The sequence below is a fragment of the Schistocerca nitens genome, chromosome 11, assembly GCF_023898315.1.
Source record: "Schistocerca nitens isolate TAMUIC-IGC-003100 chromosome 11, iqSchNite1.1, whole genome shotgun sequence".
NCBI lineage: Eukaryota > Metazoa > Arthropoda > Insecta > Orthoptera > Acrididae > Schistocerca > Schistocerca nitens.
In genome coordinates, this window is record NC_064624.1 from 111,461,861 (window position 1) to 111,482,153 (window position 20,293).

General features: G+C 42.6%; 1 protein-coding gene across 1 annotated transcript in view; it reads left to right on the forward strand.

The window, feature by feature from the left end:
• The window catches only part of LOC126213016 (ankyrin-3-like), a 29,598-nt gene extending 9,544 nt beyond the window's left edge, over window positions 1–20,054 (forward strand). The window contains exon 3 of the mRNA XM_049940577.1: window positions 19,256–20,054. Coding sequence (XP_049796534.1) covers window positions 19,256–19,742 — 487 coding nt within the window. The 3' untranslated portion in view covers window positions 19,743–20,054. The remainder of the gene's footprint in view (window positions 1–19,255) is intronic.
• Window positions 20,055–20,293: the final 239 nt, after the last annotated feature.

Consider the following 20,293-nt stretch of genomic DNA (forward strand, 5'->3'; position numbering starts at 1 on the left):
TCTCCAAATATTATTTTACTGTTAAAACAAAATATAACATATAAATTATGATTTGTGTGCTTGCCATTCCATGTCGGAGGGCCTTGGCAGAAACGTTACTAAATGAAATACATCATGAGTGACTCCGAGTGTATTTGTTTATACTGTCTATGGACTAGTGATACTTATTAGATCTTATCTAGGGCATACTATTGCACTATTTGTGTTGCCATGGCTTGATGTAGTTACCCATATACATGTCGTATGTGTGCTGTTATTTTGTATGTCTCTGAGCATGATGTTATTATCTTTAAGCAGTGTCATAGGCTGGAGTGGAACCACAGAACTTAAACTTTAAGTTTCGCTTCACCATATAGCATATTCCTTAGATGAGTGTCTCAGTTCTTCAATTAGTCGTTTTCCTTCCCATTTTTAACTGTTGTATTGAAAATGCATATCAGGTAAATGAAAAAATCGCATGTGATGCCTCCTTTCTTATAGTTATATTTTTTTGTCTGTTTTAGGTATTGAACCTCTTACAATATGAGTCTTTGTCTGATGCTGTTGCTGTGCTTGTGTCATTTTCTGTGCCTGCATCTACAACAATGTCTGTGGTGTGTCTGAGTTTGTGTTCTCCCAAGGATCGTGTTGTTGTGGTTGTTATGTGCTTGTCTGAGATCTGCCTTATGAGTTCCCTCGTCTGTAGATTTCGTGCAGTGTTCTTGAAACATTAACAGTTGCGTTGCTTAGAGCACACTATTTGTCTGGGTCTCGTAGCATTTCTTTGATGTCGTTATGCTCTGTTACAGATCTTATATGTGTGAGGGTGTTGAATGTAATGTCACATGTTCAGGAGACCTATATGCCCCACACGTGCAAGTAGTACTTTAGCTAAGGCCCACTCCGTTCAAGCCCAGTCGCAATGTGAACAATGGCATAGGTGGATCCGTATGCTTGTGATGAAGCTGTACCTGTAAATTGAAACATTAACAGTTGCGTTGCTTAGAGCACACTATTTGTCTGGGTCTCGTAGCATTTCTTTGATGTCTTTATGCTCTGTTACAGATCTTATATGTGTGAGGGTGTTGAATGTAATGTCACATGTTCAGGAGACCTATATGCCCCACACGTGCATGTAGTACTTTAGCTAAGGCCCACTCCGTTCAAGCCCAGTCGCAATGTGAACAATGGCATAGGTGGATCCGTATGCTTGTGATGAAGCTGTACCTGTAAATTGTGGAAGACGGAGAAAACACGATGACCTTTATCGGTCATCTCCCAGTCCATTTTTCAGGTGTCAAGGTGGCAGTTATTTAAGGGGCTCCGGAAAGGCTCAAAATCATGAAAAGTTCAATTTTAACTTTTTTGCGTTTTCTGAATCTGCAGACTATTACCTTTTAATAGGTATATAATTTATTCAATTTCGAAGAGTACAACTACTTTTAAATTGTTTTTGAAATGTGTTCTACATGGGCGTGACCCACTGTGGCGCTGTTAAACTGCTGTCAAATGGTGTTATTACAGGGTGTTTCAAAAATGACCGGTATATTTGAAACGGCAATAAAAACTAAACGAGCAGCGATAGAAATACACCGTTGTTGCAATATGCTTGGGACAACAGTACATTTTCAGGCAGACAAACTTTCGAAATTACAGTAGTTACAATTATCAACAACAGATGGCGCTGCGGTCTGGGAAACTCTATAGTACGATATTTTCCACATATCCACCATGCGTAGCAATAATATGGCGTTGTCTCTGAATGAATTTACCCGAAACCTTTGACAACGTGTCTTGCGGAATGGCTTCACATGCAGATGAGATGTACTGCTTCAGCTGTTCAATTGTTTCTGGATTCTGGCGGTACACCTGGTCTTTCAAGTGTCCCCACAGAAAGAAGTCACAGGGGTTCATGTCTGGCGAATAGGGAGGCCAATCCACGCCGCCTCCTGTATGTTTCGGATAGCCCAAAGCAATCACACGATCATCGAAATATTCATTCAGGAAATTAAAGACGTCGGCCGTGCGATGTGGCCGGGGACCATCTTGCATAAACCACGAGGTGTTCGCAGTGTCGTCTAAGGCAGTTTGTACCGCCACAAATTCGCGAAGAATGTCCAGATAGCGTGATGCAGTAATCGTTTCGGATCTGAAAAATTGGCCAATGATTCCTTTGGAAGACATGACGGCCCAGACTAGTACTTTTTGAGTATGCAGGGACGATGGGACTGCAACATGGGGCTTTTCGGTTCCCCATATGCGCCAGTTCTGTTTATTGACAAAGCCGTCCAGGTAAAAATAAGCTTCGTCAGTAAACCAAACGCTGCCCACATGCATATCGCCGTCATCAATCCTGTGCACTATATCGTTAGCGAATGTCTCTCGTGCAGCAATGGTAGCGGCGCTGAGGGGTTGCTGTGTTTGAATTTTGTATGGATAAAGGTGTAAACTCTGGCGCATGAGACGATACGTGGACGTTGGCGTCATTTGGACCGCAGCTGCAACACGGCGAACGGAAACCCGAGGCCACTGTTGGATCACCTGCTGCACTAGCTGCGCGTTGCCCTCTGTGGTTGCCGTACGCGGTCGCCCTACCTTTCCAGCACGTTCATCCGTCACATTCCCAGTCCGCTGAAATTTTTCAAACAGATCCTTTATTGTATCGCTTTTCGGTCCTTTGGTTACATTAAACCTCCGTTGCAAACTTCGTCTTGTTGCAACAACACTGTGTTCTAGGCGGTGGAATTCCAACACCAGAAAAATCCTCTGTTCTAAGGAATAAACCATGTTGTCTACAGCACACTTGCACGTTGTGAACAGCACACGCTTACAGCAGAAAGACGACGTACAGAATGGCGCACCCACAGACTGTGTTGTCTTCTATATCTTTCACATCACTTGCAGCGCCATCTGTTGTTGAAAATTGTAACTACTGTAATTTCGAAAGTTTGTCCGCCTGAAAATGTACTGTTGTCCCAAGCATATTGCAACGAACGGTTTATTTCTATCGCTGCTCGTTTAGTTTTTATTGCCGTTTCAAATATACCGGTCATTTTTGAAACACCCTGTATTAACGTCCGTGTTCATCAGGTGCATTTTAGTGATTTGAGATAAAGTATAAAACCTATTTTCAGAGACTTAGCAGCACCTGAACTGTTGAAAAAGTGTATTCACGGAAAAACTCAAAACCCCAATGAAAGTGTAAATAGTGTTATATGGTCGAGAATCCCCAAGACTGTATTTGTTGGAATAGAAACACTTCACTTTGGTGTGTATGATGCTGTTGCGACTTTCAATGATGGCAACATTGTAAGGTGCAAGGTATTTAGAAATATGGGAATGAAGATAGGTTCTAACATGGTACGAGCGATGCTTGCTTTAGACAAGGAACGCCTTCGGGCTGCAGACAGGGCTGTAAAGAGTCTAGAAATACAAGCAAGAGTAAACAGGAGGAGGAACAAGAGGAAGCTGGAGGAGGAGTTTGCAGAGGATGAAGATAATCCATCCTATGGATCTGGAATGCACTAAAAAGTTAATCCAATCTTTGTCGCTCGATTCCCAAAACTTTTATTTTCTCATACTAATTACATGTTTTCTAAGGATCTTCCAAACATATTTGTTTCAAACTTTCAGTAAATGTTACACAGTACCTTCTGCATAATTTAACACAGCCTTTTTCCAAAAAACTGTATATTTCTGAATATATAAATAAAAAATTGCAAAAAAATGTTGTGAATTTTCATTACAATTGAAAAAAATCATCTTTAATAACTGAACTAAAATTTTGTAAAATCCCTGTGTTAAGTTGTAGCCCATATTCCAATAAATAATCTGTAAAACGTTCAACTTCCTACCTCAAATACTTTGTGAGGAAAGATGTAATTTATAAGCGTTATTTTAACATTGCAAGTATAGGGCGTTCCGGAGCCCCTTAAATGACTCATGTCTACAATGTTTTCTCCTGTTATTCGTGGAATCTTGTAGTGTGTACCCCTCTTGACCCAGCACACCGCCGCTCTGTGGTGGATAATGATGTCAATGCGGCAAGACCCCAGAACCACACACAAGGCTTCTACTGACGTGGTGCCAAAAGCACGCAGCATTCTGAGTAGCATGCTCCTCTGTCCTAGCCTCACTGGGCTTCTATAGGCCACTGGACACAGGCAGTGTGTTTATGCACCTGCTGCGAAGCATTGTAAGGCTTCCAAGAGAGCTGTGTCATATGTTTGTAGCGCATGCACAGGGCCATATACTGATTTCATTGCCAATGCACTTACTAAAGTCAAAGACAATGAATTTTGCACGCGAACAATGCGTATACATGCCCACAATTAGCAACAATGACAGTGTTCAACATGCCTTCTTGATATAATTAAGGCGTAATACAATAAGATATTGTGTGGCATAAGAATTTCTTTATTATTCAAGGGGATATATGGGAGCGAAAGAAGTTTTGTAAAGTATATATTTTGGTACAAAGTCCGTAAGTGAATTTAAGGAAACACAACGCCTGCTCCACAGAGATTCCAGTACTTCGTGCTTTGGTGAACCAGGACAGTCAGCCATGGGCATGCATAAACTGTGGATCCAATTTACATTTAAAAGCCTCGTACGCCATAGGTGGACTATACAATTCACTCACAGTAATACCTAATCATGGAAGACAGAACACTTATTCTGAAGTTACATCACGAACTGGAAACTGACAAGCATTTGCCAAATGTCGTGCATAAAAGTAATGCACATGATGTAACACAAAAAGAGGTGCATGCTAACAGCCAACGAGAAGAAAGAATCGAAAAAATTATTAAAGAGACAGACCACAGCGAGAATCTGTAGAAATGCCAGGTACCTCTCTGCTTGAGGTGACAACCAAACATGCACACCGCAAAACATACGATATTGTTAAACACAGTGTACATACTGTCGAGGAAATACTTTAAAATATATTGTATGTAGTATATTCAAAATTAGTGGAATCTCGGTAAAGTACGTAACAGAAAAGGAATTATACCAATTTAAAGAGTTACGAAAACTTGAGGGACGCAGTCCCAATGAAATATCAAAAAGCGATGAGGGAACTACTGGAGAAGGAAACAAATGTTAAAACAGAACACAAAACAAATTACGACAGAATTTAAAAGAATGGTCGAGGATTGTGTTAGTAAGTATATCAAGAAGAGAGCAGAACGTGTGTCGAGAAAGACTTTTGTTATGCATGGTTCCAATAAGCACATCGATGTGCAGGTAGATGAAAGTTAAGACCTTCCTCGATGATGGCTGTGCGAACGCGTAATCCACGTTACATAAAAGATCACAAGTTATGAAAGACTAAGTGCCTACGAATGATAACCTCAGAAACGGAGAGGCTTCGAACGTGCCAGTGTCGTCGGCATCTAGAGAAAGTGGCTGGAGACCAGTGAAACCACGAGCAGACAGTGATGTGTTGAGCGCCCACATCCCATCTCAGAACACCGAGGTCAGAGGTTTGTACAGCAGGGCAGGTGGTGATTTGTTGCAGATCTGGCGACACAGTGTAATTCTGGTGCCGGAACAAGTGGTTCACAGCACAACGTTTGACACAAGTTGTTGAATGTGAATATTCATACTATATGACCTGATACAAGTTTGCATGTGGACAGAATTAAAGCATCATTGTTGGATCTTGTCCACTCGTCTTGTGTAGGGTGCCTAATGGATGTTTCGTTCTCAGAATGCTATACAACAATTCAAGCAAATAACTTTAATAGTTTTACTTCGTTAAAGCAGATTGACAATACTTAACTTTAATGTAAAAAGGAGTCGCAAGCGATGGGCGAAATGCAATATGAATTAGTCTAGTGCAATATGCAATGTTCAGGCAAGTCTGTCTCTCAGTTTATTGATCACAAATATCAGTTCTCGTAGCAGTCTCTGCTAGGCCATGCTAATGCTGTCCACTAATGTCTGGCCGAGGCTGGCAGGAGCGGCGCCTATATTCATTTCTTGCAGTTGTCACTCCAGTCATGGTGCGGTTCTAATAAGTGCACCATTGGCCCATGTCGTTTCACTGCCTTCTCTGGTCTTGCGTTCTTTGTCTTCGTTCTGGCGCCAGTGGTTACACCAGAACAGTCATTACCACTGTAGTGGGAGCAGGCTCATCGAGACTGGACAGTGGATCACTAGAAACGTATGGTCTAGTAGGATGAATCATGTTCTTTTGGTTACATTATGCTGATGGCAATATCCAGACATGCCATCATCCAGGTGAATAGTTATCCAAAAGATGCACAACATATATGCTGGACAGTGAGACGCTGGACTATGTGGTGGGTGTAATCATCTGGGCTTACATGGCATCTGTAACCGATGCCACCATGACAGCTGAGGATTACCTGTACACTAATGCAGATAACCTGTACATTTTCACGCTTTATGTCTTCCTCAACGACGATGACCCTGTCACGAAGACAGGATTGTGGTACAGTGAGTGGAGGAGAATGATACTGAACTCGTCTTGTCTCGTCCACATAATTTGCATGGTGTCAACCTGATGGAACACATCTGGCTCGCTATCAGACGGCACCTCCACTCTTACAAAACAATAGTCCATAATTTTCGAGAGCACAGTGTTGTGTAAATGTAAAGATAACACACACATAAATTTAATCAGAATTATGCACAGGAAGGCTAAATAAGGGTGACAGTTATACTGAATCTTCTGCAAGGTTTGCAGAAGAGCTTCTGTAAAGTTTGGAAGGTAGGAGACGAGGTACTGGTAGAAGTAAAGCTTTGAGGACGGGGCGTGAGTCATGCTCGGGTAGTTCAGTTGGTAGAGCACTTGCCCGCGAAAGGCAAAGGTCCCGAGTTCGAGTCTCAGTCCGGCACACAGTTTTAATCTGCCAGGAAGTTTCATTAACAACCTTGCTTGATTATAGCCATATATATATATATATATATATATATATATATATATATATATATATATATATATATAAACACAAATTTACGTAAGTCAGAGCTTCCAGATGAGCAGGAATTCCTTATGCAATTGACTAGTTCTTACCACGAGGAAAAAGGAATTTTTTCTTCTTTCTTGGAGTACCTTTTACATGTGAGTCTAGTAATACCAGTTATGGCAGGCGAGAAAATGAATCAGGTCTTAGTGCTCTGCATTTTAAACAGTACAACCATTGGTGCCTTAGACTTTCACAGACATAGCAGAGGCTAACAGTCGAATAAACCCGCAGGTGGCCGGCCGCGGTGGCCGAACGGTACTTGTCACTTCAGTCCGGAACCGCGCGACTGCTATGATCGCAGGCTCGAATCCTGCCTCGGGCATGGATGTGTGTGATGTCCTTAGGTTAATTAGGTTTAAGTAATTCTACGTTCTAGGGGATTGATCTCAGACGTTAAGTCTCACAGTGCTTCTTCATGCCGCAACTGCCAACTCTCCAGAAGAGCCCATACAGCCACATCTTAAACCCACGCGAACAGCCCACTTTTCCCCTTTCCCTCTAGAGGGAGACACCGAAGCCTTCAATTGCGACAACGGCGCCACCGCCAGAAAACGGAGGGCAACTGCTTGACCCTACGTGCTGTGGCGCGCTTTTCAAAGCTAACTTTACCATGGGTCACCAGTGGTCCTAACACCACCAGTCCCTAGCAGTTCCAGGTCTGAGGACGAGGTGGAGATTGTAGAATTCCTCAAGGTCCTCCTATATCGTGCTGACGCTTCAGACGCAACAGTCCTGGATACCAGCACTCATGGTCACACTGAGGCATAAACTGTCTCCTTGATCCCTTCATGTGTTCCCAAATGACTGACAACCTATTGCTCCAGTGGAACTGTGGCGGTTTTTTCTCCCACCTCGCTGAATTATGACAACTTTTAAGCATTAGACTTGCGTTTTGCATTGCTTTTCAAGAAACGTTGTTTCCTGTGATGTGGACCCCAGCTCTTTGTGCCTGACAGGGGTACTACAAAAATTGTACTGACTGTGACAGACTGCGAGGTGGAGTCTGCATCTATGTCTATGTCTGTAGCGAACCTATTCCCCCTTGAAACACTTTTGGAAACTGTGAGGACAATGCAGGAAATTACCATCAGCAAGATATAAGTCCCTCCAGACGGTGAACTGTTGCACCATGTATTAGCTGCACTAATTTCTCATCTCTCGCCTCCACCCCCACCTTTCCTACTTCTGGGTGATTTTAATGCCCCTAACTTTGTTTGATGATGGCGTCCTCTTGGGAAAAATATTCCGGAGGTAAAATAGTCCCCCATTCGGATCTCCGGGCGGGGACTACTCAAGAGGACGTCGTTATCAGGAGGAAGAAAACTGGCGTTCTACGGATCGGAGTGTGGAATGTCAGATCCCTTAATCGGGCAGGTAGATTAGAAAATTTAAAAAGGGAAATGGATAGGTTAAAGTTAGATATAGTGGGAATTAGTGAAGTTCGGTGGCAGGAGGAACAAGACTTTTGGTCAGGTGATTACAGGGTTATAAATACAAAATCAAATAGGGGTAATGCAGGAGTAGGTTTAATAATGAATACAAAAATAGGAGTGTGGGTTAGCTACTACAAACAGCATAGTGAACGCAATATTGTGGCCAAGATAGACACAAAGCCCATGCCTACTACAGTAGTACAAGTTTATATGCCAACTAGCTCTGCAGATGGTGAAGAAATTGATGAATGTATGACGAGATAAAAGAAATTATTCAGGTAGTGAAGGGAGACGAAAATTTAATAGTCATGGGTGACTGGAACTCGTCAGTAGGAAAAGGGAGAGAAGGAAACATAGTAGGTGAATATGGATTGGGGGGAAGAAATGAAAGAGGAAGCCGCCTTGTAGAATTTTGCACAGAGCACAACTTAATCATAGCTAACACTTGGTTCAAGAATCATAAAAGAAGGTTGTATACCTGGAAGAATCCTGGAGATACTAAAAGGTATCAGATAGATTATATAATGGTAAGACAGAGATTTAGGAACCAGGTTTTAAATTGTAAGACATTTCCAGGGGCAGATGTGGATTCTGACCACAACCTATTGGTTATGAACTGCAGATTGAAACTGAAGAAACTGCAAAAAGGAGGGAATTTAAGGAGATGGGACCTGGATAAACTGAAAGAACCAGAGGTTGTATAGAGTTTCAGGGAGAGCATAAGGGAACAATTGACGGGAATGGGGGAAAGAAATACAGTAGAAGAAGAATGGGTAGCTCTGAGGGATGAAGTAGTGAAGGCAGCAGACGATCAACTAGGTAAAAAGACGTGGGCTAATAGAAATCCTTGGGTAACAGAAGAGATATTGAATTTAATTGATGAAAGGAGAAAATATAAAAATGCAGTAAATGAAGCAGGCAAAAAGGAATACAAACGTATCAAAAATGAGATCGACAGGAAGTGCAAAATGGCTAAGCAGGGATGGCTAGAGGACAAATGTAAGGATGTAGAGGCCTGTCTCACTAGGGGTAAGATAGATACTGCCTACAGGAAAATTAAAGAGACCTTTGGAGAGAAGAGATCTACTTGTATGAATATCAAGAGCTCAGATGGCAACCCAGTTCTAAGCAAAGAAGGGAAGGCAGAAAGGTGGAAGGAGTATATAGAGGGTTAATACAAGGGCGATGTACTTGAGGACAATATTATGGAAATGGAAGAGGATGTAGATGAAGACGAAATGGGAGATAAGATACTGCGTGAAGAGTTTGACAAAGCACTGAAAGACCTGAGTCGAAACAAGGCCCCGGGAGTAGATAACATTCCATTAGAACTACTGATGGCCTTGGGAGAGCCAGTCATGACAAAACTCTACCATCTGGTGAGCAAGATGTATGAGACAGGTGAAATACCCTCAGACTTCAAGAAGAATATAATAATTCCAATCCCAAAGCAAGCAGGTGTTGACAGATGTGAAAATTACCGAACTGTCAGTTTAATAAGTCACAGCCGCAAAATACTAACGCGAATTCTTTACAGACGAATGGAAAAACTGGTAGAAGCCGACCTCGGTGAAGATCAGTTTGGATTCCGTAGAAATGTTGGAACACGTGAGGGAATACTAACCTTACGACTTATCTTAGAAGAAAGATTAAGAAAAGGCAAATCTACGTTTCTAGCATTTGTAGACTTAGAGAAAGCTTTTGACAATGTTAACAATACTCTCTTTCAAATTCTGAAGGTGGCAGGGGTAAAATACAGGGAGCGAAAGGCTATTTACAATTTATACAGAAACCAGATGGCAGTTATAAGAGTCGAGGGGCATGAAAGGGAAGTAGTGGTTGGGAAAGGAGTGAGACAGGGTTGTAGCCTCTCCCCGATGTTATTCAATCTGTATATTGAGCAAGCAGTAAAGGAAACAAAAGAAAAATTCGGAGTAGGTATTAAAATTCATGGAGAAGAAGTAAAAACTTTGAGGTTCACCGATGACATTGTAATTCTGTCAGAGACAGCAAAGGACTTAGAAATTCAGTTGAACGGAATGGACAGTGTCTTTAAAGGAGGATATAAGATGAACATCAACAAAAGCAAAACGTGGATAATGGAATGTATTCAAATTAAATCGGGTGAGGCTGAGGGAATTAGATTAGGAAATGAGACACTTAAAGTAGTAAGGGAGTTTTGCTATTTAGGGGGTAAAATAACTGATGATGGTCGAAGTAGAGAGGATATAAAATGTAGACTGGCAATGGCAAGGAAATCGTTTCTGAAGAAGAGAAATTTATTAACATCGAGTATAGATCTAAGTGTCAGGAAGTCGTTTCTGAAAGTATTTGTATGGAGTGTAGCCATGTATGGAAGTGAAACATGGACGGGAACTAGTTTGGACAAGAAGAGAATAGAAGCTTTCGAAATGTGGTGCTACAGAAGAATGCTGAAGAGAAGGTGGGTAGATCACGTAACTAATGAGGAGGTTTTGAATAGGATTGGGGAGAAGAGAAGTTTGTGGCACAACTTGAGTAGAAGAAGGGATCGGTTGGTAGGACATGTTTTGAGGCATCAAGGGATCAAAAATTTAGCAGTGGAAGGCAGCGTGGAGGGTAAATATCGTAGATGGAGACCAAGAGATGAATACACTAAGCAGATTCAGAAGGATGTAGGTTGCAGTAGGTACTGGGAGATGAAGAAGCTTGCACAGGATAGAGTAGCATGGAGAGCTGCATCAAACCAGTCTCAGGACTGAAGACCACAACAACAACAACCTTGTTTGGGGTGGAACCAAGATTGCTGCTGTGGTAAGACTGTCGAGGATCTACTAACTCACCTCGGCTTTTGCCTCCTCACTACAGGTGCCCCCATTCACTTCAGTGTGGCATCTAACACATACTGAGCCATTGATCCCTTGGTTTGCAGTCCTGGTCTGCTCCTTTATATCCGCTGGAGATCTCATAGCAACTTGTGTGGTAGTGACCACTTTCCACTCTTTCTGTCCCTACCCCAGCATCGCCAGGACACTTGCCCATATGGGCTCTTACCAGGGCTGAATGGGATGCTTTCAAGGGCACTACAACTGTTGAATCTCCTTTGCATGGGACCACCATTACTACCATTGTTGCCCAAGCTGAATCTTGAATCCCTTGTTCCTCAGGTTGTCCCAGTGGTAGTCAGTGCCTTGGTGGTCACTCAAAATCGCTGTGGCCATTAGAGACTGTGGGTGGGCCCTTCAACATCATAAGCGCCATTGATTTCTAGAGCACCTCATTGCCCTCAAAATGCATTGTGTCCAGGTCTGTCAGCTCATTGAATGATGGGACTATTGGGAACGATACATCTCCACCACTGGCACAAAAACCTCTCCTTCCCAGGTCTGGACCAAGCTCAGATGCCTTTACGGATATGAGACTCCTTCAGGTATACATGGAATTTCGACAGATGGAGCTTTATATGCCGATCCACATGTAATTGCAGAATGTCTTGTGGATCATTATCTTCGCATCTCTGCATCTGACAATTAAATCGTGGTGAAACGACAATTCGTATCTCTCGCTCCACACCAATCCGAGACATATAGTGCTCCCTTCAGTGAGTGGGAATTGCTCAGGGCCCTTGCTGATTCTCCTGACTCAACCCCCGGGGGGAGACTACATCCATTCCCAAAAGCTTAAATGTCTGTGAGTGGATTATCAGCGCCACTTCCTCGCCATCATCAACTGAATCTTGAGCGATGGCGACTCCCCATCGCAGTGCCAGTTAAGTATGATCATCCCAGTGCTAAAGCCTGGTAAGAACCTGCTAGATTTGGGCTGTTATCGTCCTATCAGCCTCACCAACGTTCTGTGCAAGCTGCTTGAATGTATGGTGAGCTGGCCGTTGTGTTGGCTCCTCAAGTCTCAACGTCTTCTGGCTCCCTCCCAGGGCGGTTTTTGGCGAGTTCGCTCCACCACTGACAACTTACTCTACCCGGAGACTGCCATCTGAATGGCCTTCTCCTGGCGTCAGCACCTGATTTCCGCCTTTTTTGGTCTGACGAAAGCCTACAATATCACTTGGCGACACCACATCCTCTCTACTCTGCATGAGTGGTGTCTTTGGGGCCCGCTCCCGATTTTTATACGGAACTTTTTATCGCTACGCATTTCAGAGCTCGAGCTGGTGCCTCACACTGTTCGCCTCACATCCAAGAGAATGGGGTCCAAAATGGCTCTGTCCTGAGCGTTCCAATCTTTTTAATCATCGTTAATGGTCCTCAATATCTCCCCACCCATATGCTGATGATTTTTGTATTTCCCTTTGCTCCTCTTCTGTTGGTGGCTGAACGTCGACTGCTGGAAGTCATACAAAAGGTGCAGCAGTGGGTCCTCACTCACAGGTTTCAGTTTTCAGGTGCCAAGACTTGTGTCATGCCGTTCTGTTTTTGTTGTACTGCCATCTCCATCAGGAACTTTACCTTGATGACCAACTACTTAATGTAGTGGAGACGTTCTGCTTTTTGGGACTGGTCTTTGATACTTTTTTAACTTGGCTTCCCCATCTTCGTCAGCTTAAGAAAATGTGCTGGCAGCATGTTAATGTTATTCAAAGCCTGCACCACAACGAATTGGGTGCTGATCGCCCTACACTGCTGCAGCTGTGCAAAGCACTTTGCAGTCCCTTCTTTCCTATGGATGCCTGTTGTGTGGTTCTGCTTTGCCCTCAGCATTTCAACTACTGGACTCTATACACCACTGTGCGACAGGAGCTTCCTAAACCAGCGTCCTAATAAAGGCTGGTGTTCCTCCATTGCGAATTAGGTGACAGCAGTTGCTTGCGAACTATACTGCCCATATTCGTTATTCGCCTTACCATTCAAATTATGATCTCCTTTCCCTAATATGGCTACCCATCGCTGACAACAGCAGCGCAGATTGGGGATGCCATTTGCAGTTTGTGTTTGCTTCTTACTGATCTCGACACTTTCCTTCTATCACTATTCTATGTGTTCACTTCGTGGTCCATACCACAGCCACTGGTTCGTCTGGACCTATCGCAAAGCCCAAAAGGCTCAGTTCCACCTGTGGCCTCCATAGCAGTTTTTCTCTATTCTTGGTGAGTTCCACGACTCAGAAACAGTCTACACAGATGGCTCAATGGCTCTTGTTGGCTTCGCTTATGCTCACGTTGGACATGCTGAACAGAGCTCCTAGCTGGATTGCTTCAGTGTTTTCACTGCACAGTTGGTAGCTATCTCTTGCACTCTTCAGCATATCCATTCCTGCACAGGTGAGTCCTTCGTCATCTGTAGTGACTCTTTAAATAGCATACAAGCTCTCAATCAGTGCTTCCCTCACCACCCTTTGCTGTTAACTATCCAGCAGTCTCTTTGTGCCCTCGGCGACAGCGGACATTCAGTGACCTACATTAGGACCCCAGGACATGCTGGGATCCTGGGCAGTGAACTTGCTGTCAGGTTGACCAAACATGCTACCAATAAACCAACTCTGGAGATCTTCCCACTGGACACTGATCTCCAGTTGGTCTTATGCTGTTAAGTTTTCAGGATCTGGGATGCTGAATGACACACGGTCAGTGTGTGTTGTCAAGGAGAATACGAATCTGTGATAATCATCCATGGAAGCTACTCGCAGGGAGTCTGTTGTCCTTTGCTAACCCCACATCGGCCGCACCTGGCTGACTCATAGACACCTCCTCCGTCGCTAGGACGTACCTCAGTGTTGCTGTAGGTCCCACTTGACTGTCGTCCTCATCTCACTGGACTGCCTTAGTTTAGTTGCTCTGCAGTGGACTTTTAACCTTCCCATCACACTGTTAACGGTGTTGGGAGTCAATGTCTTAACGGTTGACATCGGTTTACGTTTTATTTGTGAGGGGAATTTTTATCACACAATCTACCTTTATTTTAACTCTTCCTCACTCTTTCTTTGCTGTTTTTTAGCCTTGGTGTTCGTATTTTCCCTGTCCAAGTTCGTCTAGCCTTGTCTTTAAAACTGGAGGTTTGAGTGTGTTGCAGAGTGGCTCGCTCATCCTTTATTTCTGTCGTGATCACCCAGTCCTGGCCATCTGCTATGTTATTCTGATACCATCCACTGTTTTTTCTTTTATTTTTCGTTTTCCCCTTTTGTTAGCCTTTTTTGTTTTCTACTTCAGTGTAGTTTCGAGTCAGTCTTTCTCCTTTTACTTTCCCGAAATCGTTTTGGTAATGTTTTTAACCCGAGAGCTGTTTGAATGTTGGGAAAGGGACAGATGACAGCGTAGTTTGACCCTTTACTCCACACACCAACCAACCAATTAAAACTGCTTCTCATAAAGAATCGAGCTCAATGCAGTTTTCGTAGTACTATAGCTGGGAACATGTCAGATCTATTTCCAGAATGTACATATATATTTTATATCAGACCTCAGCTTGTAAATCACATCCAGCGAAAATGATAGTTGGGTTTGACAATGCATATGACTGAGTGAAAAACAATTTTTAATATGACTGTGAGCAAAATGCGATTTAACAGATGAGTGAGTAACATGATATACAGTGTTATAATTAACGAGGCATCCACAGTCATCGTTAGTCAGCATCTTATGACACCACTATACCCAGATTAGTATGGGATGGCTGCTGCCAGCAACACCACATGCTACTGATTTTAAATCACATCTCGTAATATGACTAGGACTTCAGGTTTCCAAGATGAAGAAGATATATAAGGAAAATGCTCATAAATCAGTTTGCAGTTCAACAGGAACTAAAATTTGCAGAAAACTGCACACGTTTGAACAGCAAGACCAGTAATTGACTACGAAACAGTTCCAGCTCATAAAACTAGCCTAAATATCATCTCCATAAATGTAACAGACGAGAGGATGCTTGTGGATCTTATGTATTTTCCCACAATTTACAATACGCTTTGAGTTAGTTAGGAACACAACCGTATGTCAGTAATTGAAAGGGTAGACGTCTGTGACACAAAAATTACTTATAAGATACAAGTGGTAACTTTCATGAAGACTTATACCATTGGTAAAAGTATTTAGCAGTATTATTTCTACCTTCCACAACATTTCCAAACAGAACAAAGGCAGTGGTGTATTCCTTCATGTGTAGTGACAGCACCTTCAAGGCCATCTTTAGTGTCACAATGCTACAGGACATGCAAATGTTGGATCTCAAGCCATGGAACTGAACGTCACGAAAGACAAGAAATTATTGCTATGTCCAAATGCATTCTCATTCCATATGAAGCATCTAGCAGATACACTTCGATCAATGTAGATCTAATAAATCACAAGCTAGATTCTGTTTCTGAGTATTAGTTGGACACAGTTTTTTTTTTCAGGGAATAATCTAAATAATCCCTTGCTGACCACAAAACTCAGAGCCAGCAGGTAGGAGGTAATTTGTGATAATGTTCCCATCACAGATAAATTATACAGTTTCCTATCCCTCCAAGTTTACTTTGCCTGCAATTCTGAATAGTAGACATACGATGAATGGAGCTGCATGGTGGAAAAAACATGTTCACCAACAGAGCAACTTACAAACACACGGAATTCAAGTGCATTCCTAAACCGAAATATACTGATCACTAATGCACTAAATCACTGTTTTAAAGAAAAGAAATCCTATTAACTGTCTCTCAAAGTGAAAGATTAAAAAATCTGTTAAAGTGTCTGTTCATGCTAAGCAGGAAATCTAACTTGCGGTCGTGATGTGAAACAAAATTTAAACTGTCACTAATGTTCATTACATTACTTTGCAAGTTCCACTTTTCTGAGTGGTTTTCCAGGATATCATTTCACTTCAGTGCATGTTCATTGTTTTCAGTGTGATTGGCTTCTTCTTTCTTAGTGCATTAGATTAATTTCACTTCAATTATTGCTTATGGCACATACTGTCTCCCAAATGGTTCAAGTGGCTTGGAGCACTATGGGACTTAACTTCTAAGGTCATCAGTCCCCTATAACTTAGAACTACTTAGACCAATCTAACCTAAGGACATCACACATATCCATGCCCGTGGCAGGATTCGAACCTGCGACAGTAGCGGTCGCGCGGTTCCAGACTGTAGCGCCTAGAACCGCTCGGCCGCCCCGGCCGGGTGCCTCTCAAAACTACTTACTATAACTGAATAATATTTTTATAGTAGGTTTGTGTTCCTGCTACTTTCATGAGGCGAAACATTATTTTTCATCACTAGAGAGGAAAAATTGTGTGCCAAAATTATAAATGAAAAACACTGTTTTGAGAATCATTCAGCTAAAAGTCCGTTAAGTATAACAAATTTTTTATAAAGTCATTCATACATTTCAGAGTGGATCATAAGTTAGCCCATTTCCTGTTAGTATTCTACGTACAGTAATCCATATGCAGAGAGCAAACTTTTAATTTATGGGAGCACAGTCAATCCCATGGTTTGAGATCCTACATCTGCATGTACTGTAGCATTGTGACACTAAAGGCAGTCTTGAAGATGCTGTCATTACATAGAAAGTGACACACCACTGGCTGTGTTCTGTTAGGAAATTTTTTGGGCAGTGGAATGACCGCTGTTAAATACTGAAAGAATTGGGAGTGACTCATTATTACTAACAAAGTTTATATGTATGTAATATTTGTCAAAAATATGAGAGAAAATGCTAGGAAAGCTTATGACGTGTAGTTTTCATTTTCATGCATGCAATTTTGGGCATGGTTGGCCGGTCTCCACCATATCCATTGTACATCAGTGCTAGAAACACCACTCAACAAATTGCCTGCTACACCACATCCCATCAGAGATCACTCGAGTATAGGAGGTGGCTATCGTCGGTTCACAGCTGAGGCACGCCCATGCTGGGTGGTACCACTACCAGCCCCAATAACCACACATATGAAAGGCAAAGACTCATCGCTCTGTAGAAGTTGTGTGTGGCTGCTTCAGCAACAGATTTAGAGTACAGAGTAGCGGATCATTTTTTAACAGCGAAACACTTTGTGGCACAGAAGCCCACATACGACTGATCTAACAGAATATAGAATTGCAGCATCTTGTCCACCCAGAAAATCTGTTGGATTGGAGGAGAGAGGATCATGCACTGGGTGTACTCATGAGGCAACGAGCTGTAATTAAAGTGGGAGTTCCATAAAATATTCAGTAGTAATGAGAAACCGTAGTAGATTAAGTGTCTTAAATCGTCACTGATTCTGGTCAGGTTATAAATGATTACCATTAAAGTACCAGTAATGATAGATTAACGCCTGTTTGTGAAGCAGCTTCCACAGCTCCGTATTAAATTGCCCAAACAGCTCAGAGTCTGGCTCTCATCTGTAGGAGTTTTTTGAATCTGGAGATGTGACTTTGACGTCTGTCAGTGATCTGTGCATTTAAAAACTAAGTAGCACTACTTCAAACATTCAGTGTCACACCGTGGGTACACCTTCACCAGACCACACACACACACACACACACACACACACACACACACACACACACACACACACACTCAACCATGTGTGCGAGGCAAACATAAATACACTGCCTCCACCAGGACCACACCAAGTTAAGCACTGTGGGAGTCAAAAGGGCTTCAGAGCTGTTCGTTCCTGTACAGTCATTCAGGATTCACGTCTGTTTCTCTCTATATAGAAAACATCCATTATTATCTGATGCAGTTATCAGAACTATAAAATGAGTTTTGAGTATGTCAACTGTATGATTTTCAATAGAATCAGCAACATTTGCAAATCTGTTTGCCCAAAATATTTCTAGAAAAAGGAATTATGTATTTTATCGATCAGCGGATATTGGATTCATTATTTTAATACGTCATTTACCAGAATAATGGAAATAATTACTTCTTAATTGACTTTAGTTTCAAAAAATGTTACTAAATTCTTCCCCTGAGCACATGCCGCACAGTGCGTTGTATCAGCATGTAGGTATTTTCGTTTAGACCCGTCCTAGCGAGATTGTCGCATGTAAATTACATACTTCAGCACTTTCAAGGAAACAAGATTTACTTTCCAACGGTTGTCATATCGAGACAAGTACATTAAACTTTAATTCACTCTCATGGTCTCGCTGTCGCCTTAAGGCGCATCACAGCCAGAGGAATATAAGACGAAAGTTTCTCTCTCTCTTTCTCTCTCTCTCTCTCTCTCTCTCTCTTTGTCTCTCTCTCTCTTTCTCTCTATGTGTATGTTTCTGTGTGTGTGTGTGTGTGTGTGTGTTTGTTTGTGTTAGTTCCTGTGTGTATGTGCATCTGTCAATGAGTGTGATTGTGTGTAGTGGTAGAGGAGTCCAGTTTGGTATTATTGCTGTATCCGAAACGTAACTACTAAATGGTTTCCTGGTTAACAGTAGCTTTCTCTGTTTGACGAGTTTGTGTCAAGCAACTTGTTGATAATTGGGTTTACTTTTGTTCCTGTAATAACAGAAACTTCTCTTTAAATAGCAGGAGACGTCATTAGCATTATTTGTCACATTTGCAAGTGTCAGAGAGGACTGCTGCACACAGAGACGTAGTAATGGCTGAACGAAGTGGAAGGCAACAACTTCTATAACGACTGAATTCTAAGGTCAAAAAACTAACGATCACGAATTAAAGTGACAAAATGTGATAACTTTGTATCTTGAGAGTTGGAGTGTAGGAATTTTTTGTGGAGAGTGCATGAAGAATTTGAGAGGATGACGTAACTGTGCATCTGTACGTTAATATAAAACAACTTTCTCAGTGTTCTGTATCACAGAAGGGAGATTTATCAGTTGTCAGAGGGTTGAGTTACAGAATTGGTTACAGTTGTACCACTCTGATTCGTTTCTTCATCAGAAGTGTGTGTTTGAACAAAAGTACGAGAATTTCTGTGTTTTGTGTAGGACCCTCTCGGCAGCGGAGAAAGGAAGGAGGCTGATGAAGGCAGCTAGCGATGGGGCAGTGCAACAGCTGCAGATGCTGCTGGCAGCTGGGGCTGATGTGGGTGCGACGGATGGGAACAATAATACTGCGCTGCACTGGGCAGCCTGGGAGGGCCACGTGGAAGCGGCGAGCTGTCTGGTGGGGGCTGGCGCGGAGGTGGGCGCCGGGAACTGGGTCCAGAACACGCCGCTCCACTGGGCTGCATGGGGCGGCCGGCCGGCCGTGGTGCGGCTACTGGCTGCGGCCTCTGCAGACCCCAATGCCAGGAATGTGGTCGGGGACACGCCGCTACACCTCGCGGCAGAGCATGGACGCACAGAGGAGGCGATTGCACTACTCGATGCAGGGGCTGACAGCGGGACCAGGAATCACAGGGGGAAAACCCCAGTGGACCGCGCCAGGCAGTTCAACCACCAACACTGGATAGACAAGATAAGACGAGACTAGCAGTACAATACACACCTCTGAAGTAAAAACAACGCTAGTCTACCAAAATCACAACAGTAGCGACAATGTGAGATTCATATAAACTAATGTGTGTAGCAGGAAGCGAGTTTCCTTCCATGAAAACTCAACAATAATCGAAACGTATATCATTAATAATAAACATGTTTTTAACTAAATTCATTATTGTAAAGTAATTGGTAAGAATATGCTATTACAAATAACACCACCTCCAGTGTGGCAGTAAGGCGCTGTACTGTTGCGGTAAGTTGTTGGACCACAGTAACAATAAATCTTTAATTTAATCAAGAACAATTCATTTATTGAGCCAACTGTGCAGTTTGTAAACACTGCCAGTGCAGGTCGGCCAAGTATGACTTTAAGTAAACAGTTATGATGAAAGTCTAAAGACAGTCGTCTGAACAGAAAAAGAGCATGTTGTATTGAGCAGGAACATCAGTCATTCCCAAGGAAACCCCACAGGCTTAGTTTGTGCCTCAGAATACTGTAATACAGTATCACAGTTGCTGTGGAAAAAATAACAATGATTACTC